At 38.0% G+C, this 25,995-nt stretch overlaps 1 protein-coding gene and 1 pseudogene across 1 annotated transcript in view; both read right to left on the bottom strand.

Annotated features, from left to right (window-relative positions):
• Window positions 1–4,648: 4,648 nt before the first annotated feature.
• The window catches only part of LOC149254455 (uncharacterized), a 352,448-nt gene continuing 331,101 nt past the window's right edge, over window positions 4,649–25,995 (bottom strand). The window contains 2 exon segments of the mRNA XM_089460161.1: window positions 4,649–5,206; window positions 5,288–5,350. Of these exon segments, the coding sequence (XP_089316287.1) occupies window positions 5,120–5,206; window positions 5,288–5,350 (150 nt within the window). The 3' untranslated portion in view covers window positions 4,649–5,119.
• On the bottom strand, window positions 19,324–20,864 carry LOC149254456 (uncharacterized; annotated as a pseudogene).

Below are 25,995 nucleotides of genomic sequence, written 5' to 3'. Positions count from 1 at the left end.
AGAACATCCAACTTAATATTAGCTTTTTGTGTGGATTTTTGGGCCTTCTGGGCTCATTTTTGAGACATAATCAATTTGGAAGAAATACAGTGATTAGGGTTCAGAGGTGAACACTTTTGAAGGCATGAAAAACATTCTTGATATACTTCTGATGACCAGAATCTTTGTATGTTTTGAAGGTTTATGGGCAGGTTGTAGTGAGAGCTTGACATGTTGCTAAGGTTTGCTAAGCAACAAATGTTAGGGCTTTCATTTATATGTTGATACTATTAAGGTTTTACAGTGGAAAAAAATGTATTGTTTGGTTGGATACGTTGAGAAGAGAGTATATTATCTATGAGCTTGGATTTAGATGCTGAGGGTTTGTCAATGGCATATGAAGTTGCTATTTTGAGAGACATATATCTTGAGACATGTTTTTTGGCAGAGTTATTTATGCAGGGTTTTGGAGAGAGAGAGTATATTGTCGAGCTAGGGTTTGGGAGAGAGAGAGTATATTGTCGAGTTAGGGTTTGATCCCTTAAGCATGAAAAGTTGATATTGTTATTGATGACCTTGTATTGTAGTTTCGACATTGTTTGGAAGCATTGATCAGTGTTAGGGTTTCAATGTGAGAAGTATTGTATTGCAAAGATCACATTCGTTATGAATTGTTGGGCAGAAGCAGAGGAAGTTGTTGTTGTTGCTGACGACCTTGTGCGAGTATTGTTGATAAATAAAGTCAACAAATTGCTTTGATATATTTATGATTGATATTGAGCACAGGTGCATCCAATCTAAAAATTGTGAAACATGGTCCACTGTGATGAATTGAAGGTTGGAGCCTTTAGGGTAAGTCGTAGCTTGTTGAGCAAGGTGGTGCTAGGGCAGGTTAGAGCCTCTACAGGGTGTTGCAACATCATTTCCACTGGTAAATCAGGAAGTTAGAGCTTCCTTTATGTTGGAGCTTATAAACTAGGACGTTGGAGTGTCCTTCTAGTTGGAGCTAGTAAACAGGGTGTTAGAGTACCCTTTCAATTGGAATTGATAAATTTGGAAGTTAAAACTTCCCTTTAATGTGATCTTTTGAATACCAATATTAAGAAGCATTCTGTAGTTTTTCTCCTAAAAGAGTTTCCCCCTAAAAATCTTTGGTGTACTGTTTTGATGTCATGCATTGCTAAATGTTGTTGTTTACTGTTCATGTAATGTGATGTTGATTTAGTTTGAACTAATGCTAATGTGAATTTAATGCTCTGAAGATTAAAAATTAACTAATTGAAGAGAAATATGAATTCACCACCCTCTTAGTATTTCCAACATATAATGTAGTTATTATATATATATATATATATATATATATATATATATATATATATATATATATATATTTATTTATTTATTTTTCGAACAATTCCTTTAATTAGTATTTCGTTGAAGTCTAGCATTTTCTTTGTTGTAACTCAACATTTCATATTGTTGCAAGTTTGAAAGTTATATTGTTGAATTATGTAACTACAACTCTAATAACTTATACTACAGTAACAAAATTACACAACAATCATCACTGCAACTCCACGCTGACACCATAATACTCTTTCTTTTCCAAAATTAAAATTACTCTGTCTTGCATCGAGTTATGTTTACAACATTTGATTTATATCTTTACTTCTTTATGCACAAGTGTGGATTGATAGTTTGTGAGTTATTGCATCATATTGCACGTTCAACTACATTTTTGTTACAACAATCAAGATCATCTTAACAACAGCAATATGTCACTTTAAATGCATGTGATTTATTTTCTTGCAATTGTGAAATTTACTTTCCCGCAAGTGTGCTCCTTACATTTTCGCAAGTGTGGATTGGGTTGCAAATATATTTCTTCCGGTGACTTGTGAAAGCATCACAATATCTTGTCCGGTGACACTCATTTCAATCACTACAACTTCAAATTGTGCTAATATAGATGGTGCACGATAGTTCACATGTTCCATATTAACTTGAAATTGACAATTAAATGTAGTTAATATAGAAGGTGCACGATAGTTCACATGTTCCATATGAACTTCAAATTGACAATTAAATGTAGTCTTTTGGTTGTCTTTCTGCACAATTAGAAATGTAGTTAAAGAGCTTGTCATCATCTTTGAAACTTATTTACGCCACTTTTGTCTATTAACAAATCCTCTCAAAGTTCACTTTTACTTTGCTTTGTATGTAATTAGACAATTTAGGCAACCCCAATTACTTTTGCTAGTGATAATGGCTCTACAAAAGGTGCTTCTCTGAGATAATATTTAATTAAGTTCCATTAAAAACAAATTTAAATAAATATTTAAATACGCATAGTTTAAAATATTCAAAATTGTAAGTTGTTTGGCAACCATGTCATTAGTTCTACAAGGAACTCAAGTATACAAACTTCTATTTTATTGCATTATCTTCTCATATTTCTCTCTATTACAAGGATAGCCAATTAACCATGTTATTCATGTAGTCACAACAACACAACATGCAAAGCTTGTGGCCCGTAATCCAATCATATTTGTAATACTTTTTAAGGTTGTCAAATAGCATCCAATATTTTGTGGTTGTGGTTTTGTCAAATAGCAAGTATACCGTTCAGAATTTACTTGTTATACTTTTTTGAAGTTGTTAGCTAGCATGAATTCTAATTAACCTCATTTAGTTTGAGATGTTCCATACCATTCAATTTAAATAAAGTCCCTTTCTTAAGGTTAATTGGAATTTACAAAATCTACCAAACTTGAGCCAAAACTCTTTTCTCATAGTATAAAACTTAATGAAATTTATAAAAGTTTTATTAAGTAAAAATGAGGATTCATCAATTCATGGTATGTGGCTCCTGTAAAACATAATGCCAAAACAGAATGAACAATGTAACTTTTGTAGGGTTCTTAACTTTGCCTATTATTTGTCAGTATTTAAATTTGAAAAGTCCATTAAATAACAATAAAATAAATGAAATTTTCTATTTAGCATAGTTAGTTTTGTAATGTGAGATCTTACTTTGAGATTGTTATTACCGAAATTATAAATAAAACTTCAGAGGTTCCTGATACCTTTCTATAACGTAAATACATGACCTGTATCTATTTCCTTGCTGCTTCTCATAAAGAAAATACATGACGTGCACTTCTTGTTTAAAACTCCACAATTGACATATATGTTATGAGCATAGTTTGATTCTGGTAATTTTCTGAATTGGGCTATCATCTTAATAAACAAATATGATAGAAAGCGTATACCTTTGAGAACTTGAGAGCATTAATTGAAAGAATCATGCTGAACAAAATTCACAGATCAGATGCATAAATTTGTAATCTACTCTTATCAATAATGCCGTTTAAGTTGCGGCCTTGGAAACGATATACACGAAGTATCCATGACAAATTATCACCATTTTGTGTAAGTCGATCAAATATTTTACTTGGTGCTTCGAATATGGTCACAAGATTTTGATTCATGGGGTTTTGTTCTTCTGATTAGAGCCTCAGTTCTGGACACGCATTTTACCGAGGATATATGGTAACATCCGCATTATGTTATTTGCCAGATTCTGTTTCTGTATTTGGATTACATTGCGGATACAAATTATGAATGTTGTGCATAAAATCTAAAATATAAAATCCCCATTGATCACCAAAATCTAAGAAACGGAAACAATCTATACAATAGGTGAGTACTGGTTTGCAAATGCCATAAAATGCAAAATTCCAATCTTCATGCTTTGATTAGGATGTCCTCATGTGTTATATACATGTCCCAAGGTGCAAAATATTAGTTAGTGGTGATATCTTCAGAGTATTCGCACAAGGAAATAAAGCATGTACCTTAAGAAGTTACGGGCAATCACATGAATCATTTCCATCAGACTCACATATTAAATATGCAAGTGGACCATTTCCCATAAGATGAGGTGTTAAACGCCAAACATCAAAACTCGCCCAATCACCTGCCAGCAACCTCCTGGGACCAGTGTATAAGCACCTGACTAGCCCATTATGCAATAGTCGGATATTAAGGATAAAGTAAATAGTTTACCGTGTCTAGGATAATTTAAACCAGGCCAACTGTTGTCTAAATACCAAGTATTCTCTACTCTCAGAATGCTTAATGGTTTACATTCAATGTTGATGAAATCAGAAATATCTTTAAATGGTTTGACACATAGTAACAAAATTTGGCTGCATGGGCTTTTGATGTACGTAAATCCTAAAGGCAACTATAAATATAAAGGCAAACTGCCAAAATTTCAAGGAATGAATTATTTTTTATGATTTCTTGGACGTTTCTGAGGTTGAAATTCTTATAAAATTTTGAGAAAAAATGTGTATTTACATATCTTAGAGCTGTATTCTTTCATATCAGAGCCGTACCGGAATTTTATTTGTTACATATTTTTTCCGCACAGCGTATTCGAATTCGTATTCCTATTGGAAATTTGCTACTGTGGTTTGAAAAACTTAGCAACGGGATAATATTTGGCATGCTGAAAAGGCGGAAATATGAAATCTCAAGGTCCCGGGAAAAAGGCGCAAGTCCTATTCATCTGAGAACAAAAATTGTCTTTTACCTACTTTATAGCTTCTGTTAGTAATTACGGTTTGTTAGCGTTTCAGTACTCTTAATTATTGCAAGTTGGCCGAGTGAAGTTTTCTCTTTCATTCTCACACTAAGAATGAGCTCCAACAATGCCTTTGCAGGAAAAGGCTCTTCACTTTCCAGACTATTGCATGGACAGCTTGTGCTGCCTTTTCATTGGCAACTAGCCAGCAAGTTTAAGAAAGAATGGCAATCTTTCATCACCTAGTATCATAGGTACTATAACAGTTGCAGTGCTAAAATGCCCTAACTGACAAACGGATATTGAGAACTTTCAGTAAAACCTCATTTTGTAATGCACCTTTTGCAACTGTACAAAGAATGAACTCATTATTATACAAAACCAGCACCCAAATATAAAAAGAAGGATAAAGCATTTAATTGCATTTGCAGGCATTTGGCAATAGACATCGATAATGCTATCTAATTTAGACTTGAGCTAGATACAAAGATGGGTATGAAAATCAGGTGATTCGAAAATATCTATTTAAGGTTCACTGACTGCAGCCTTTTATCCCTGTACCTCATTAGGCACAGAGGAAAGCCGTTCCTCCAAGGATTTTAGCAAATCCTTATACTCCTTAAAATCTGGCTGAGACTGAAATCAGAAATATACATATTAGAATGAAACCAGGAAAGAACAACAGTGGGAGAGTTAACATAAAGCAAGCAAGCATACCCGAAGAGTACTGCTGTAAGCTTTCCATAGCCGCATATCATCTCGAAAAAGATCAAGAAGAACCTGCATGGTATCAATTGTCACTCACATTTCAGCGTATGGGAATGGTAAATTTTAAGCCATTATTTGACTAGTATTAATGGTAAAATGGATGATAACATTAACTGACAACTTGTTGATATCAATAAAGGTTCAGAAGGCATATTAAAATAAGCGCATTTTGACATCCAAATTGTTGAATTTTTGTAGCTATGGTCAGTCTTCATAATTAATATTTAATTATTGATGTATATGAAATTATAAATAAGGCATGTTCTTCATGACCTTGTCAAAAGAGAAAATAGATGACATGTTCTTCATGTCGGTTCCTTAAAAGAGAATTTGAATTTTTTATATTTGAATTTTCAGCTTCAAAGAAGCTGAGTTAGCCCTCCTCATAGTCAAGTTGGGGCCATTCGACCTCCTCATCAAGCAAGAAACTCAGACCTTTTGAGGCTAAATAAAAAGTCAAATCTGAGGCTAAGGAGACGGATCTGAGGCTGAAAATAAGTTTATCTGAGGTACAATTTCTGTTGAAGAAGAAGGACGTATCTCTGGTAAGTAAGGATGAGTTGCAGGACCGAGACTTTCGGTGCAGAAGGACGAGTTGCAGGATTGAAACTTTGGGTGCAAAACAAGGCCGAAATTCAGCCCTAGCACGCAGACCAGACCGAGTTTCTTGGGCAGATGGTTGACTTGACTAGGAAGGAGTTGAACCAGGTTTGACCAAGTCTCTTTGTTGGTCAGTATGACCATATGGTTGACTAAATGATCTAGGTGTGTTTCTTGTTGAAATGAAGAATTTCTCTAAGGAAAAGGTTGCTGGGTTTTTCCCCATGTCAGTTTTCCCAGGGTAAATGCTTGTGTTCTTGTGTGGCTGTCTATTTATGATCATACTGGCATTTTGTTCTACGGTCTCATAACGGACCTCAAAGAATCCGGAATATCTAAGGTCAGCTCACAACTTGTTTTGGTTTCCTTCTTGTGGTATAATCAAGTCTCATATTTGACTAAAACTGATGAAAGATGCTCTCTCTCTCTCTCTCTCAATCTATATATATACACCAAGCAAATCAACACAATAACAAAAGGAAATAAAGACAACACCAAATAAGACAACTATAACAATAGATAAAAGAGAAAATATCTACATTGCAAAAGTTTGCAGAAGAGCTTATCAAAGACAAAGAAAGATTGCAAATTTGGTAGTTACAGGGAGGGGCGTCATCAGATGAAGAATTGGCACAAACACTTGTCAAAACAGATTATAAAGTTGAATCTCAAGAGGAGCCCAATGAATCAAGCTAAAGTCTGATTCAATACACTCCCTATACCAAGAAATGAAAGGCATCACGGATTGATTAATTATCCCCATATAAATCAGGCCCAAAGGATTCAAAGCCTATAAGTTTTATGCCCAAATAGACACATGGGCTATGGTTTCTTATGCTAAGTCTGAAACAATCCCATGCTACTATTGGGAACCTATACAAACAAGGGTAAGGGTTATTAATGGAGAAATCCTTTCTATTAATAAGTTCACTAAAGATTTCCCAATATATTGTTGAGAAATCAATAGGGCGGTAATAGTGAGGATTTCTCTTACTTGATAAATACTTGTGAATTCACAGTTGGCTTATTATTATTATATTTCATCAAGCAATTACCAAAAATGAAAAAATAAGATCACAGAAACAAGAGACACAAGATATAGGCTCCAAGCCAGGGGAAAACCCAGGAAAATCTCCTCTTCCTATAGAATCAGATCAAAGTGAGATATCCATGACCAAAGGCCAGGATTAGGTACAAGAAACCAAGTCAGCCCTCCCTTTAGGATTCACCTTCCAATTGTTCTCAACAAGAGACTTAACCTTCCATAGTAGCACACCTCGGTCTTCTACAACATACCTCGGCCTTCACAGAATTATGTCTTCACTCTTCCACTGTGACTTGTTACAGTTATTTGTTGGAAACACTGAGAGGGGAGGTGAATTAGTATTCCTTAGCAATTAACACTTTTAAATATTTTCAGAGCATCAGTTAATCTTCAATTATTATTAATGTTTATGCAGTAATAAGTAAATAAAAGAACACAGTAGGCACAAGAATTTCAGATGGAAAACCTCCTCTGGGTCAAAAACCACCGAACGCTTTTCTAATAAATTCTTTAATCTTCAACCCCAACTAAGAAGAAAGCAACAACTTCCTAGAATTCTAGAAAAGCATTCTTCTCCAGCTCCCACTGGAAGGATGCCCCGACGCCTTGGTTTCTTCAGTAATCAACTGAGTGGATGCCCCAACACCCTAGTGAGCCACAACTCGCCCTAGCACCACCCTACCAACCTGAAGTGTTTAGAGGCCCCAACCTATAGGCGACTTCATTCACTTGCCTAGCACCGCCCTACCACCCTATAAAGACAAAAATTAGAAAAGATTGTGGATTCCTGTACCAGGGACAACGATCCACGATACAATATGATTTACAATGATTTTGACCGAACACCCAATCACACTATGACCTGCAACCCAACCATGACATCATCCCAACATAGACTCATATACCTCCCAATAATGCCTTTTCGACTCTAGGCAGATTGACTCTTTTACAATAATGACTCTTCCAATGATGACACTTTTACAAATGACTCTTTTACAACTTTACAATGATGATTCTTGGCCTTGACACTTCTTCACAATATATGGATGGTTGTAATGTTTTCAAAGGATGTCTCACTGCAATGCTTCCTTTGATTTGATACTTCTACTCTTGAATTCTTGCTTGAAGTTGTACTTAAATTTTCTTCTACCTGCATGCAAAATTTGCTCGGCGAAACCAATCCTAAAACAAAACAAAATACCCTTCAACTTACCTCTACCTGCAAAACACATGTAAGTGCATAGTAATCGAATAAATACAAATTAAAATTACAATGCGTACCCGAAGTGTGCTTGTCACTTTTGTTGTTGACTTGTTGCAGCAGTAGACAAAGGCTCCCACTCTTGATATAGGCCTAGAATCTATGCAAGACTATATCCAACACTGACCCTTGACTGTTGATGTGTGGTCCTTTCTACAGTGATCCTTGAATGCATGTTTTTTCTTGCCTTCTAGGAGTTCGATATTGAATATGTTGTATCTATGTAATTTCTGATCTCCAGGGTCTAAAATTTCGTCCTATGGTAGCCCTCTGAGTCCTCTTTCCAACCCCACAGGTCGGATCAAGATTGGATTCTTCAAGAAAGAGTTATGCCCAAGCTCCCATGATGACCTGATTATAGACTGGTTCAGTAGAGTGAACTTGTACGATGTGTCACGCGTCTTAAAAATGAGAAGCACAAAGTTGCCCCTTATTTGCACTCCAGCAGCGAGCACAACTTAATGGAGATAGTAGAATATGAACTCCTCTCCCGCTATGAAACTCAACTTTTGGAAAAACAGGATTCGGGTTGCCGTGTGTTGCTTAGGGATGACAAGAAAGACGACCTTTCCAGGATGTATAGGTTGTTTGGTAAGATACCCCAGGGTTTGGAACCAGTGGCAAGTATTTTAAAAGAACATGTAACTACCGAAGCAATAGCATTGATTAAATGGGCAGAGGATTCTGAGAATGATAAGCATGAATTTGTGCCCAAACTTATTGAAATCCATGACAAGTATATGGGTTATGTAAAGCATGAATTTCAAAATCATCAGGGTATTCTTATGGCTTTCAGGGAAGCATTTTCAGTAATATGCAATAAAAGAGTGGGAGGAAGCACAAGTGCAGAGGTGTTGGCAGAATTTTGTGATATTGTACTCAGGAGAGCTAAATCGATGGATGATCATATCAATGTGGAAAAAGTCGAAGTCAGGATTAAATCGGCAAGGGTCCAGAAATTGAAAAAGTCATTAAAGTCGGGAGTTTTTTGAAAAAGTCAGCAAAAAGTCGACAAAATTAAAAAAATACAAAAGTACTCATTTTTTTTTAATCCCAACTTTTTCAAAAAAATCCCGATTTAAGAGAAAAAAAAAAAAAACAAACAAAAAAACAAAAACTTAAAAAATCATTAAAGAAACTACCTCATTCACGATTTTTGGAAAAAGTCCCAATTTAATCCCGACTTTTTCAACTGGGAAAAATCGGCCAGCCAAAATATCGCATTTTGGGGATTTAATCCCGATTTTTCCTGACTTTTTCCACATTGGATCATATTGAGAGCATTTTCCAAAAAATCGGAGAACTTGTTCATTACGTCAGTGATAAAGATTTATTTACAGAATTTTGCAACAAGAAATTAGCCAAGAAATTATTGTTCGACAAGAGCAAGGATTTTGATCTCACTGCTTTAGCCCGATATACCCAAGGATTTAGTGGAGCTGATATTACATAAATTTGTCAGCGGGCTTGCAAATATGCCATTCGAGAAAACATCGAGAAGGATATTGAACGTGAAAGGAAGAGAAAAGAAAATCTTGAAGCTGGAAGGAGTGTCAGCGATGCTGATATCCGAAAATATCAAGTATTTGCACAAACGCTGCAGCAGTCTCGAGGTTTTGGTATGGAACTCCGATTTGTAGAGAGGCCAAGTGGTACAACACTAGATGGCTCTTCAGAACCAGTTACTGGAGTAGGAAATAAAAAAAATGCCTGCTCAACCATCATTCCCTTGTAAACAGTTCATCGACCCACAAGAAAGATCATCTGTGTAGTCTAGGCGCATCGGCCTCGGTCATATGAACTCCTTGGTGTCTTACATCAAGAAGTCGAAGTTTGGTTCAGCTTAGGTGTCACAAGTCAAAAGGTTGCCAGTGTGTCTCCTACCATAAATTCGAGTGCCACCACCCCTTGGAGGCTGAATTCATTTGCTAGCACGGAGGAATATGTATCTCCGGAGATGGTGAATGGGACAGGGCATGAAATTGCAGTGGACTGGTGGGTGCGGGGGATTCTCCTCTACCAATCGGCTCCATTGTTAAGAGTCTAAAAATTGGCGAGGACGAGGCACGAACTTTGCATGATATTGCTTTAAATCCTCTCGATTGCATCCACTGTTCCGCTGTTTTAATATTTGTTATCTCCACCGGCACCCTATTTACTACCCACGTCGCTGTGACACCTGCTCTCCGGACAGTTCCCGTGAAACACCCACGTATCCACTATTCCCGTGAAACATCCGCTCACGTCCGCTGGCCACCCTCCATGTTTAATCGTCGTTTGGTCAAATAACGTGACCACCCAATGCGTCCATTGACCATGGTCATACGTTGTAAACAACACGAAACCGGTAACCCATTCAACCACGTTTTCTTAAAAACAAAATCAAGTCGTTAAAAATATATATATATATATATATATATATATATATATTAAAAACTATATTATTAATATAGTTTGTTAAAAACTATATTATATAATTTTAATATAGTTGTATATTAATAACACACACACACACACATATATATGTATTTAAAAAAATATTATTATTATTAAAAAAAAAATTGGGTTCAAAACAGGTTACCAGCGAGTTATACAAGCTGAGCTACCAGTGACGTCGAGTTACATATGTCGAGATGACAAAACACAAAGTGAAGAAAGTTCTTCTGGATTAGGGTGAAGGAAGCAGCAAGCAATAAGTTTTTGAGGAAAAAGCTTTTGAAGGAAAGGGCAATGTTACGAACAAAAAAATGTATAAAATAAAATAAACATAAATAAATATAAATAATGAATAATCAAAATAATGATTATTTAAGTAGTCCTTAGTTAAGTGAAAAGGCATGTCTAGAAGACATGCCCAATCATGAAAGGACACCTGCCTAGTATATAAGCGGGTCCTCATTGTAACATTCAACATCACTTATATATATATATATATACCTTTTGTGTATTTTTACTTAAAGCCAACAAGCCTATAATTTTGTTGCTTCACCTGACTTAAATAATTTCGCTTGAGGTGGCATTCTAGGAGGATCATTTGACGGAATGTCTCAGTGTAATAGCTCATTGAAACCGGAATGAGAAGACCTATAGGATGGGATGCTGAAAAGTGATTTCCAATGGCCGAGAGAGTTTGGTGGGCGATTTACCATTGGCCAAAATTGACTTAAGTGAAATAAAATAAAATTAAAGATTCACTTAAGATAAAGAGCTTCTAGAATAATAATAAAATAAGATGCTTCTAGAGGGTTGGAGATCTATCTATGGAGTCTTTAAAAAGAGGAGAGGGAGATCATTTGGGACATCATTGAATTGAGTATTTTTCTTGTGGAGAGGTTTGGAGAACTGGGAGTTCCCAGCTTCAGTAGTAGCCCCAAGATAGAAACCCTCAGGTGATTCACTTAGAATGGGTGAGTACCCATTTCTCCCCTTAGTGAATTCATCCAAAATTCAAAGGAGAGGATAGCAGTTGCAGTTCAGTTCAGTTTTGGAGGGCCAGTGCAGCAATGGAACAAATTCTTGAGGCCAACTTTTTCATCTCAGCTATTTTAGTTGTATCATCATGTAACCTCCGTTTATTATAATAAACACTGAGAATATTTATGTTCCTCGTATTATTATTATTATTATATTTGTTTCAAGTTTACATGGCAATGTTTTGTTAAATGAATGGAAATTTTATTTGAAGCATTTGTCCAGTTAAATTCCAAGAATTTGCTGAATTTTCCAATTTGGGATATTACAGTGGTATCAGAGTTGGTTTTCTTGGCAGCCTAAGGGTTCGCTTGCCAAAAATTACTAGATCATATTTTATTGCATGTGAGGAGCAAAAATATGGAGTCCTTTTATTCCAAGGAAAATCTCTGAAGTAAGGTTTCTCCAAGACTCAGATTCTTTAATTTGAAAAGGTCGAGATTGTTGGTTACAAGAGTACGAATTCCTTACATTTCCTGTAATCGAGCTTGTTGAGAAATCAATGCATGTAGGAATTAGGGTTTGATTCCTCTTTTCTTGATAATTACTTGTGAATTATGTTGGCTTCTTTTACTTCTTTATTATGTTATCTTTCATCAAGCAATTACCAAAATAAAATGTATGAAGATCACGAAAACAATGAACACAAGATGTAGACACTCAGCCAGGGCAAAACCCTTTAGGGGAAAACCCAGTCCAACTCTTCCACTAGTAGATTCAAATCAAAATGAGACAATCCAAGACCCTTTTGACCTAGACAAAGACCTCCTCCAATCACCAAGTCAACCCTTCCTTCAAGTAGATGTATTATACCCAAGTCTCCAAGTGTCATCTCCCTAGTTGCAGCTTCAATCTAGAATTTCATCCCCCCAGCTATAGAATTTCAGACTTGCAACTACTTCAGAAATTTCGGCCCGTAGCTACTCATCCAGAAACCCTAAATATTCGTACGTGTGAGAGAGATGCCCAGAAACTTCGATTTTCCTTCTTCCTTGGATTAGGTCTTCTCCTCCTACACTTCGCTCTCTTTTTCGTCCTCTTTTTCTTGTAGATCAAACTTGTGTGAGTGTGTTTCCAAATGAGTCGAGCTGCCTCTATTTATATTGCTTCCACAGGGTCGAATTGCCTCCAATAGGGCTGACTTCTCTAGGACAGGGCTGACTTGGTGAGGAGGGACAAAATGACTAATTTGACTCAAAAATAAATATATTTACAAGATACAAAATCCCAAGAAGGGTCTAATAAATATGACAATGACTCTCTTGACTCTTGACAAAACCTTGAATCCTTCAATGGAAGCTATGGCCTAGAAAATAAATGAAAGAGCATGAAACCCATGCTTCAAAATATTTTTCTTTTACAATAATTTTTTCTTTTAACAAATACAATTATGAAGACCGACACTAGTTTCATTCTTCAGTAGGGCTTACCCCAACAGTCGAATCCCTAGACCAAACGTGTTGCATCAGTGTGTAGCACCTGAGGCAACGAAGTTGTATTATTGTACATGTGGGGTCATGGCCAATAAACTAACTACATGGGCCATCGCTCTCATGGTCAAAAAAATTTGGCAACGTCTGGCAGGAAGTGAGTCACAAAAAAGAGGTTGCTATAGTGATCGACATTTGATTGCACGTGATCCATAATTGTCACAAACAGTGTGACTTGAAGTCAAAAATGTGTTCTAAGTCTGAGATCATGGCCGCTAAAGGAATCAAGATAAAATTGTGGTTTGATATATTGCAATTGATTGTTGAGCCTGTCGTCGGAAGCACAGTTTCGTGGACCAGGGATCGAGTCCATATGAAAGAAATGTTGAATTTGATTGCATGGTCTAGTTATTTCCTGTAGATATGCACATTATGGCTTTGTGTACAACTGTTGTTGTGCATACTCACTAAGCTGATCTTAATTGATCATCGAGTGTGTATGAGTCGACACTTGCAGACTAAGTCACCTAACACATGGATTCGACATTCGATGGATACGGGGATTTGAGGGTTGAATACAAACATGTTAACTCCTTAGAACAGGACACGTTCGAATTCGGTATATATTATTTTATTATATATATATATTAAAAAATATATATTTCTTACACAAATTCTCATTCATGATACAAATTCATTGATTTCAAACATAGATCTTCATCTACATGTAAGTTTTATTGTTTACAAAGTAACATTATGCATAGTACATAGTACATACAAATACAATTATCACACAAATGATAAATCATGATTCATAATACATATTCAATTCATCAATGATCCAATAGGAGAAAGACAAGATAGTAAGATAAAGACATTGACAACTCTAGTTTTCTCATTAAGTCATCATAATCAAAATGTGTTAAATAGGTAGGGCAATGCCAATGGCAAATAGAAATATCAAATAGCAAATACAAAACAACTACAAGTATACAAGCCTCAAGGCAATGGGTAGCTCATGACTCATGAGTCATCAATCCACATAGTCATCATCAAAATCAACATCACTGTCCTGATCATCATGGTCACCAGTACCACTGCTCTCCTCTGTTGCATCCTCCTCCTCTGTATCCAAAGTCATCTCTGCATCTGCTGGTGTGGAGGATGACCCCTCTACAGTATCACCATCATCAAATCTGACAGGCTCTAGCATTGGATCATTGAGATCCAAGTTGGCCAATGCCAACTCAACACTGTTGTCCAGACCCATATCATCAGGAAAGACATCCCACATATTTGTCTTTCCATTCAACCACTCATCCCTTTGCCTGTAAATAAAACGAAGGTTGGTGTGCACATACACCATTGTCTCTGCCCTGGATTTCTCAAGCCTGCTCTTCTTGACACTATACAAATTCCCATATGTGCTCCAATTCCTCTCGCAACAAGAGGATGAAGTCACCTGAGAGAGGAGCCTCATGGCTAATTGTTGTAGAGGAGGGCTTGTTGCCCCATGATTTGCCCACCAAGAATAGGGTTTCTTAGTCCCCCTTGTCTCTAATCAAATCATATCCTACAAATTGACCAGTGCCAATGGAAAACTCTGCAAAGGCATCCTCCACCTCATCAAAGAATGCTCGATCCTGAAAAACCCGCCTGAATGCATCTTTCCTCCCCTGTGAAATTTCACCATCCATGTGAGGAGGGAATCTGCGGGAAGGTCCACCATTCAACCACTCATGGCTGTAGTATTTTGGGTTCAACGAGTGAGCCAAATAATGTAAAGGTATGCAATTCTTGTCCCATCTCATGACAAGAATATCCTGTAAAGTGGTAAAGAAGACCCCTGATGATGTCTTATACTCGGGGCACTCACTCTGTAAAATAATGCTCTTCACAGACTCAATCATAATATCATCCCTCATAAACCTCACTTAGGATGGGTTGGTCTGTATCTGCAAATCGAAGCAAGGAAATGATAGGGTCCATGATCTAAATAACTAGATCTACCCTCTCCCACCAAGCATCATCTAACACTATGTCCTTCACTCTTTTAGAGGCTCCTGATTTGTCTTTCTCCAAAAAGACCAAAACTCTGAAAAAAACCATGGCCCCAAGAGCAAACTTGACCTCCCTCAACCTCTTCAACATGATGAATGAAGAGGCAAACCGTGTATCTGCAATCTTCAACAATGATAGATTGTTGTACTCCTTGTAGATAGTGAGGGCATTTGTATGGCTTTGTACAAAGTTATGGATATGTTGTGCTGCGTGCATCCTCAATAATGTTACCAATCCAAAGCACATCATAAGCAATAGATTTCAGTGCTAAGTTCAATGAATGGACAATGCAAGGTGTCCAAAACACTTGCCAATATTTAGCTTCCACAATCATGCCAGCAGCCTTGCAAACAAGGGCATTATCTGTAATGATTTTCACACAAGAATCAACACCTACATCTTCAATAACTTTAATAAACAGCTCACCCATATATTGTGCATCCTTGTATTTTCCAAGTGCATCCACTGCTTTCAAGAAAACTAGATCATTCAAGGAAGACACGATGAAGTTGATGAGTGAGTGTCGTGTTGGATTTGTCCATCCATCAGAAACAATGCTAACCGTAGATGTTGGCCATGATGCTTTAATAGGCTCATGCATTTTTTTGCACCTCTTTTTTTGCTTTCGTCAACAATGTGGTTCTAAGCTTCTCTAAACCAGGAGGCACATACCATGATGGAGACCCGTGAGTTAGAGCTCGGAACATCTCAATAAATAGAAGTGAGCGTGCAACATTAAAGGATATGAAGTTTTGATAGAAAAAAAAGGCAATGGTGAGATCAAGCTCTTCTCGTTTCTCTTTTTGAAAAATCTTGTCCTTTGGACCAAGTGAAATTGCCTTTCTTTTTGCTGCTTGTCCCCCAATAGAACTCTCAAATTGAAATTTGGTGGTGCCTTTCCTCAAAAATTGAAGGGGGTCATCATTCTTGGTTTTTTTTTTATTTTGCAGCCACAATTGCCATACCAACAATGAACTCTTTTTCCATTTCTTTCCTATTTTGTAAAGAAACTTGTGTACAAGCTCCAACTCCACAACCTGGTAAAGCCAACAAATGGTCTTTCACACGAAAATATGTGCTTGTGAAAGTATTGTGGCAAAGTTGCATCTTCAATTCACATTGCCTCCACCCTTCACCTTGCTGCTTGGCCCATCCTCTCTTGTGACATATTTCCACAATGGATATTTCTCAATTTTACCTTTAGGAGGAAGTCTTCCCTCAACATTACTTGCAGCAGACTCTGATCATATTGGGGGAGGAGGGGCATCTCCAATGGGGACATTCTTCAAATTTGGACACGATTTAGGGCGAATCGAATTTGATTCGCATGATTCAGGCATGTGGCCAAAAAAGAACGAATTTTGGTTTCAGAGCTTAACAAGTTATTTACCATGTAAATACTGAAAATAAGCACAAGTACAGTATCAACATCTACAGATCATCAACTGAAAGAAAACAAGCACACAAGTGACACCGTTATTTTTGGACCAATGTCCCTAAAAAAACCCAATGCAAGAAAACCGGTGCAACTATTCAGAGGGTTTTATTATTATGCAGTTTTAAGAATACAACTAGGGTGCCAGAAATGGCTCACCCAACAGAGAATGCCTTCGGCAATAGTACCTCTCCTCGAAGACAGATATTTCGACTGAATAATCACCAGATCAACAATCCCAAAACAACAATTGCAGCTTCCACTACTCTGTGTCACTCTGATAGGGATTGCGTCACCTTATCCGGCTCACCAGCACTGAGTCTGCCCCACAAAAATCCTCCTAGCGTTGCCTCTTGGCCCTGCATCAGCTATGCTAGCCTCTTTGCAGATACTGAAGCTTTTGCGTCAGCCCTTAGACCCTCTGCGTCTCCCACACTGGCATCTTCTGGCTTTGCGCAGCTCCCAGCTGCCTCTGCGTAGCACCCAGCTACCTCTGCGTCAACCTCTCTAGGCTCTGTGTTGTCTCTCTGGTACTAACTCTGCCTCTCTGCAATGTATTCACTGCCCCTCGCTGCTGATCACTGATTCACTTTTGCTTAGCAACCCCGCTCTAGCAAAATGAATGATTGATCACTCTGGTGTGTTCTCTAACTGACCCTTAAGCCTCCTCTTATACTTTTCTCGTTGGTCCATCAACAGCCGAGATTAAATCTCTAATCAATGGCTAAGATTAGGTTTGGCTTGATCCATGACTTTTGGAACCTTTTAACCTAGTTTTATATTAATACCCATTAATATTTTATTTTTCCTAAGTTTAGACTTAGGAACTCTATTAAAAATATTAATTATTTTAATATCTCCCAAATCGGTTAGAATCTGCCCAAACCATTTCTGGGTCTTGGAGATCTCATGTGCTTTAGCCTCTCCACCAATTTTCATGGCTAGAGCACATCCGATGCTACCCAAAATCAACATTTAGCATGAGGATTCTTCTTTTATAGTTGAGTCCACGAGACCTTACGAGGATACCTCTGAGGGGCGTGAGCAGTCATGGGGAGTTGTCGATAACAGCTCAGAGATGCAGCGATGTTTGGCAAAGGAGATTGATGAGTAGGAGATTGCTCCCATTCAGCGTCAACAACACATAGGGGAGCACAGTGTGTGTGACGAGCCATCTTTAGAGAGTCACCTTGTGGTCCACGATGAGCCCATGATGGGGGAGGATGAGCAATAGTCCTTTGTGTTAGCGCTCGAATTTGGCCTCAGGCTGAAGAAGGCAAAATCCAAGGCAACATCAAACCATTTAGCCTCGTAGCTAGCCCTACGAGGACAGGAGAGGGCTCTCTCCAGTCTATCTCAGCAAAAAGTTTTCTAAAAGGGGCTGAGATGACTTTAAAAGAAACTGATTTTAGGCTAGTAAATTGATAAAAAGGGGTTTTTAATAAATGATGGGGTTTTTCTGGGCTGCATGGGGCAAAGAAACAGCTTGAACAGAGAAATATAATCAACAACACAGATTATCTCCTGAGGCAAGGTAGGCAAGAAAGTTTAACATCAAATTGAGATTAAATGGAATGGAAAGACTGCTGAGGAGATGACAAGGGCATAGAGGATGAATCCTTGTCAAACAGAAGAAAAAATTAAATATGAACAAACTTAAAGGCAGAGCATATAAATTATGAATTCTACCTTAACACTTCATTTGTTCAAATGGAAACGATCATGAAATGACATGAAAACATAACAGGCTACATATGAAACAAAAGAGGACACAAATGTTAAATTTCATACCACAGGAATCTCAGGGGTCAGAGCTGCATTTTTTAATTAAAATCTCTGTCAAAAAACTGTACAATGACACTCGGTTTTCCTCCACCAGCGCTCAAAAAATTCTCCTCATCTCTCTCGATTTACAATATATTAAATATAACTCAGAGATGTGGAAAACAAATCGATGAAAGATAGGGGGCAGTTTCACTTAAAATCTTAAAAATAGGAAAAAGTCCGCTCTAAAGGAACAGCGTTACAATTTGTTCGTTGATAACAAATGAATTGGCAGAACCTGTAGCTGAATTTTCTGAACTGCAACTGAAGACCCAAAATAGACCAACCAATTCGGTTTCTGTGCTGGGATAGTTATCTGTATTTAAATTTGGCTTTTGACTTTACTTTGCATTTGAATGAGAACTAAAACAAAAATAGCGTAATATCTTCTCCAAAAACTTTTCCCTACAGGTCGATAAAAAATAATGAGCTGTTCAACTATAATTGCCAGAATAAAAAGAATCATTCATTTTTTCCTAAAACAGAGCATCGTTTCCCTTGAATTCCTCTGATGGCCACTTAAAGATATCAACTGGGGCGTAGATCCACTTGGAGATTTAACTGAAGCTATTAATAGAAGATCGAATCTTATTTCTCTGTTACGTAGGCTCCCATTGATGACACAATCCTCCCATGTTGACAACTGGCCAGCCACTTTTATCCCTTTCGCAACTCAACTATGGCTGGTGTCCATTTCTACTTTACTCCATGACAACGTACACTGCCTGTTTTGAATACATGCATTAGAGCTGGCAGTGATGATGTTACACGCGGTCTTCACATCGCATATCACTCTGGAAGATGGCTTCTGCAAGAATAATTAGTAGAGAGCATGCTAACATACCTATAATTTGCTTAAATCTATTTAGTAGTGTGGACAAAAATAATGGAATCAATATGGGGAGAGACAACGTGCTGCTTAATACAGAGATTTATTTGGATTCTCAATCCCATGTATGAAAAAGGAATTTCCTCTATACTCAAGCATGTTTTCTTGGGTGCCAACGGTCCAAACGTGTCCCTCTAATTTCAAAGATTTTCTCATATCTGCTGTTTCGTATATAAATTTTACCAGGCTTAAAGCCTTGTCCAAGTGCTTGATAGCTCTCCACAGCATTTTTTTATCAGCTGATGTTATTATCTCACCCATGCATATGTAAAGATTGTCATCTCTTCCACCATATAGTCCCCCAGAAATATCCACTTTGATAGTCCCAATACTCTGAAATAAGTAAAAAATGAGAAGAGTGAACAGACAATTGGATGTATATCCCAAGTTTTGAGAGAGTTTATGCTTTACAAAGGATTGTCGATCATGCATCTGTTTGAAGACTAAAGTTATTGTCAAGCTGGACGTCTTTAATATGACAGAGACCCTCCTTCATGCCATTAATTTTTATAATGTAGAATTTAAGAGTCTCAACACCTCTCAATGCATCTGAGATTACCTCAAACAATTCTAAAATATCACCCCATTTTGCAGTTGGAACATGAACTTTCTTGTCAGAAATCAATTTTACCCAGGAAGGAGTTTCGGATAGATGCAAACTTTTGCTGAACAACTGGGTGCATCTTGCAGTTGCCTCCTTTCCAACTTGCAACGCTTCTGATGGTTTATCAATTGCTTTCAGATCTGTATCAAGTTGTCTTACTAACACTTCCAGGGCCTTCCTCCAATTATCATATTGAATAACTTGACGTGAAATTGCTTTTCTGACCAATCTTCTCTGCTGGACTGAAAGCCTCAAATATTCACTAACCACCTTCAATGAATCAAAGGTTATAGAATCTCTTTCACTTGGTTCAGAAAGAAGTGCATGTTGGACAGAATCGTTTAATGCCCATGAATTCTGCATTGGCAACCTAGAGGCAATAACATTTTGAGCACTACACTTAAATTCTTGCATTTCATGCCGGATCCTGACATCATAAACAACTGAATTGTCATCTACTTTGGCCAGCCTTTCATCTATCAGGTCGACATTTCTAAGACCCTTTCCCAAGCTACCTAGGATTGAAGAGGTACTTTCATCCTGTTTAGACAATTGGGCATCTTTTATCTCTTTCTTTTGGTGGTATCTATGATCATGATTCAAAGCAGAGCCATTACAGTATTCCCTGGTTTTCATCTCTTTGACAGTCCTGGAAGAAAGGGGCCAATATGAGCATTCCTGTGGGCAAAGACACATCACTTTTCACATATGTATTCCATACTCTAGAGGAAGATTCAGCACGCACAAGGGAAGACATCCTCTAATTTATCTTCATTTTACCCGTCAAGGCATTCAATCTGGCAATGTACCTTCCCTTGTATCACTCCAAAAAGTTCTATATAATATTATCATCATCAAAAGGGGGTTCCCTTGGCTACCTTGATGTTGATGCTATTCATTGTGGAACTCCTCTGATGTTGGTGATATAAAATTTACCCATCCCTTGAAGAAAGTTAGCATATAGAGAAAATTGAATCTGCGTTTCTTCATTTGACCACCGCGTTTCCTTTCGATCAGCTATGTGACATGTGTGATAATCCTTGAAGATTGTGTGACTCTAACCACCAGTCTTCCGTCTCAATTATGAAGCGCAAAACTATGCAAATTGCTGAATTGCAGAGCATCCTCACATAAGTGATATGCATGCTGGACATGGCCACAAAGCTCCTTCTGTAGTTCTGCCTCTAATCATGCCCTCAATCTCCTAATAATTACACAGGTGTGCTGCACAATTCTAGTTCTATTCCAATTCTTACCCATACACCCATTTCATACTCTGCAATCACTTCAAAGTTCAACTTCAATTTCTGCCAGAAGTATTGCCTGCAAGTGCAAGCTGCGTAGCATGCTTGTGGTTGGTTCATGTAAATCTTTCCTTGTGCCCACAGTTTTAAGTACCCACATGTATACATGCCACTGTCATGCATCTGTAAGCCCTTTATGTAAATGCCAACTTTTTGTTTCGTTTGAATGCAGAGATAGGAGCTGATGAAACTGCTGCCATTTGAAGAGCTGGAGAATTTGATACATATTCTAAAAAAACACATTTAATGATTTCTTCTTCAAAACAGGGTTTTGAAGAAGAATCAATCTCACACTGACATACAAGACAGAGTCTAACACTTTGGACCAACCTTTGGCGAGGAGCAGATAAATGTACAGACAACCAGCAGGGTGGTAGTGTTTGCAAACACTTGTCGTCAAGAGGTGTTGGAGCCTGACATGATAATTTTGCAATAGGTTAGCAGATTAGAGGAGCATGGAGTTTCCGGTCAGATGAAGGATATTTCGGAGATGGTGGTACATCCACCTTTGGGCCTACCCAATGATGATGTGCAGATAGATGCACAGGCAACTAGCAGAATTGTACTACTTTCGGGGAGCAACCCTCTCCAAGAGTACATAGACAGGGCATGTAGCATAGTTTCGCCACTTGTACCCATTATAGGGAAAGAGGCAAGGTTTTCTCGATGGATATTGTTGATTGACCAAACAAAGTTGCGTGAGTTGGTCATAGTGCAGCATATGGGACTTATCACATACACAGGTGCCTATGCATCTGATCCCTCCCACGGGACTGATTGGTGAGAGATCATGAGTTGGTACCCTACTAATGGAGTATCATTCTTAGTTAGGAGCAGAGTACAACAGGGGCCCTTAGAGATAAGGGATACTACATGCTCCAATTAGCAATAGGATATAGGTTGGCCATCCATCAGCATTCCATCACAACATCAGCGTATTGGGGTTGACCTTGGTCTATGCCAAGGGCTGGATTAGAGAGAAGCGATGAGTTGGTATTCTACTGGTGAAGTAGCATCTATGGCAAGAGACAGAGCACAGTCAGAGCCATGTGGCATGGGTGATGATTGGCCATGGTGTCATTGGGACCTAGGAGGATCTATTGATAGCAGGTTGAGTCAAAGATGGGCTTGGGATACAAGTATTGGGGGATCTTTTCATGTTTGGTTAGCATAGAGGCATGGCGTAGCACAGTGGTTCATATGGGATCCTAGTATCAGTTTGGAGATACCTCTGCAATGGACAAATATGGATTGCTTGAGGGCAGGCAATCTTAGGGCAGGAGGATTTGTCATGTCCCCATTTTTATTTTTCTCTATAGTATAGCCATGGTGGATTTCCTGGGCACAGGATGGCCAAGTCAAGGGAGCAGGATTATGTCATCACGGGTCGCGTGGGAGTTTTGAGGATCTTTTATGGGATTCAAAGGCATTCGCTTGGCATATTCCATCATCCGCACAACTTACCTTTAATTCCATTGCAATCCGACAACTTTCAAAAAATGGGGTTATCACTGGGCCTAACTTAATTAATTTCACTTGTGGCATTCTAGGAGGATCATTTGATGTAACGCCTCAATGTAATAGCTCGTTGGAACCAAAACGAGAAAATCTAAAGGATGGGATGCTGAGAAGTGACTTCCAGTGGTCAAAGAGAGTATGGTGGGCAATTTACCATTTTCCTATATTAAAAATGACTTTAATTAGTCATTTAATTAAAAAGGGGGGAAAATAAATAATTGGAGGAAAAATGCCAAAAGTGACTTAAGTGAAATAAAATAAAATTAAAAAGTCACTTAAGATAAAATCAAGGGAGGAGCTTCCAGAATAATAATAAAATAATGAAATAAGATGCTTTTAGAGGCTTGTCGATCTATCTGTGGAGTCTTTAAAAGGAGAAGGAATTATTTGGGACATCCTTGTGTTGAGTATTTTTCTTCTAGAGAGGTTTGGAGAACCAAGAGTTCCAAGCTTCAGCGATAGCCCCAGGATGGAAACCCTCAAGTGATTTAGTGAGAGTGGACGAGTACCCATTTCTCTCCTTGGTGAATTCATCCACAATTCACTGGAGAGCTTAGCAATTGTAGTTCAGTTCAGTTTTGGAGGGCCAGTGCAGTAGTGGAGCAAATTCTTGAGGCCAGCTTTTTCATCTCAGCTATTTTAGTTGTATTAGCATGTAACCCCAGTTTATTATAATAAAAGTTGAGATTATTTTTGTTCCTTGTATTATTATTATTTTAGTACTATTTGTTTCAAGTTTACATGGCAATGTTTTGTTAAATGAATGGAAATTTATCTAAAGCATTTGTCAAGTTAAATTCCAAGAATTTGCCGAATTTTTCAGTTTGGGATATTCCTGCTAGCCTGAGAGTTCGCTTGCCAAAAATTGGTAGATCGAATTTTATTACAAGTTTGGAGCAAAAACATGGAGACCCTTTATTCCAAGGAAAATCTTTGAAGCAAGGTTTCTCCAGGAGTCAAATTCTTTAATTTGAAAAGCTTGAGATAGCTGGTTACAAGAGTATGAATTCCTTAAATTTCTTGTGATTGGTCTTACCCCACCAGTCGAATGCCTAGACCGGATGTGCTGCATTGGTCTATAGCACCTAAGGCAGCTAAGTTGTATTATTCTACATGTGGGGTCGTGGCCAACAAACTAGCTACATGGGCCATCACTCTCATGGTCAAAAAAATTTGGTAGCGTCGATCAGGAATTGAGTTACAAAGAAGAGCTCGCTATAGTGATCGACATCTAATTGCATGTGATCCATAAATCTCAAGGACACTGCGATCTAAAGTCAAAAACGTGTTCCAAGTCTGAGATCATGGCCACTAAAGGAACTAGGATATAAACGTGTTTTGATCTATTGCAATTGATTGTTGAGCCTGTAGGTGGAAGTGCGGTTTCGTGGACCAGGGATCGAGTCCATATGCAAGAAATGTCAAATTTGATTGCATGGTCTAGTTATTTCCCGCAGATATCCATGTTATGGCTTTGTGTTGTTGTGCATATTGACTGAGTTGATCTTAATTGAGCATCCAACGTGTATGAGTTTGCACTTGAAGATGAATGGCAGTCGAAGGAGTTGAGATGAATCAGAGTTAATTTTTTATCGCATGTGACTCCTTATAAGTCGATGGAAGGCCAAAGTAGTGGAAACGATCTGAAGTTTGTCAAGTTGTTGAATTCACGAGGTCGATCCATTGGATGCATATTCACAAATTTAGTGCATTAGATGCATATTCACATCAGTACTCGCGAAATGTCCGTATATCATATTGAGAGCCATCAGACCTTCAAGATGTGAGCCATATATAACAAAAGTATACATATCTTAACATAGGGTATGTGGGCCCTAAATGTGTGCAGAGTCTACAGACCATAACTTGGAGTATGTGAACCACAATATATATTATAGATATGTGCCATATTATAGAGACATGTGAATCAATGTTTTAAGACTCCGACTCCGACTCCGACTCGGCCGAAGATCGACTCCGACTCCGACTCTGAAACGGTAATGACTCGGCCGACTAGATTTCAATGACTCGGTCATTGTAAAAAATACATTAAATATTTACTTTTTTTATAAAAAACCATAATTTTAAAGATTTTAAACATAATTTTAGAGATTTTCATTCATGTTTCCATACACACAGCATTATCATATAGATGGAAGACAACATATGATCAAAGTAGGCTCATGAACCAATCCATTATATCAAAATGGTACCCAATGGCAATACATAGTCAACTATCATACATGATCAAAGACTCAAAACAAAAAACACATAACCAAGGAGGCTAGAAATGGCCTCTACATCAAAAGTAAACTGTGACCAGACTCCAGTACTAGTACTACAGCTATTGGCTAGTAGCTACTGCCAGAGGAGCCAAGATCATGTCGATCCATCTCTGGATCATCATCAGAGTCAAACAGGGGGTCCATGGCTCCTCCTCATCATCATCATCTCCAACTGCAGCTGTAGAAGTGGTACCACTAGCAGGCTATGCAACTGCAGCAGATGCAAGCTAAGATAGAGTAGATATGCGGCTGCGCTTCTGTCGTGGCTGAGCAGAGGAAGCACCTACAACTGGAGCCCTTGCTGGCTATGAGACTGAGGATGGTGGATTGGGATCTGCATTCAACTGAACAACATGTTCAAGTTCAATTGATGTCTCGATATCTAAATCTAAATCAAGATCGTCATCAAGATCAAACTCTGCTGGACGACTCTCCACTACCCAATCTGATGTTGGATCAATGTCTTCCAACACAATGGGATCTGAATCAGGTCTTTTGTTCAACAAATGGTTTCGTCTGAGCCAGAGGTTGTATTGGACATAAACTAGATCATTTAACCGTTTTTTATCCAAACGGTTTCTCTTCTTTGTGTTACTTGGGAGCAGGATCAAAAATGGGAGCGGGAGCGACATTTTCAGAAGCTCCTGGTTTGGGAGCGAATCCCAGAGGAGTTCGACAACCAATGCCACTAACATCAAGGTACATAGAGGGATTGGTGCTATTGATTAAATATGAGTTCCATACCCTAATACATGACAAAATTCAATGGAAACATTGCAATCCTCCAATCCTGAAATCCTGAAAAATTGATAAGTCTGCTGGATTTTGAATGAAATCTAAAATTCTACTTTCTCCATATGAAATCTAATGAGGCCGAAACCACTCTCAAACATCCTGAGTCATTTCATGGTAATGTTAAAAATTTAAGTA

Source organism: Pinus tabuliformis, chromosome 7 (assembly GCF_031772625.1).
Source record: "Pinus tabuliformis cultivar Carrire ecotype Pingquan chromosome 7, CPIR1, whole genome shotgun sequence".
Taxonomy (NCBI): domain Eukaryota; kingdom Viridiplantae; phylum Streptophyta; class Pinopsida; order Pinales; family Pinaceae; genus Pinus; species Pinus tabuliformis.
This window is presented reverse-complemented; position numbering and strand designations above follow the sequence as displayed.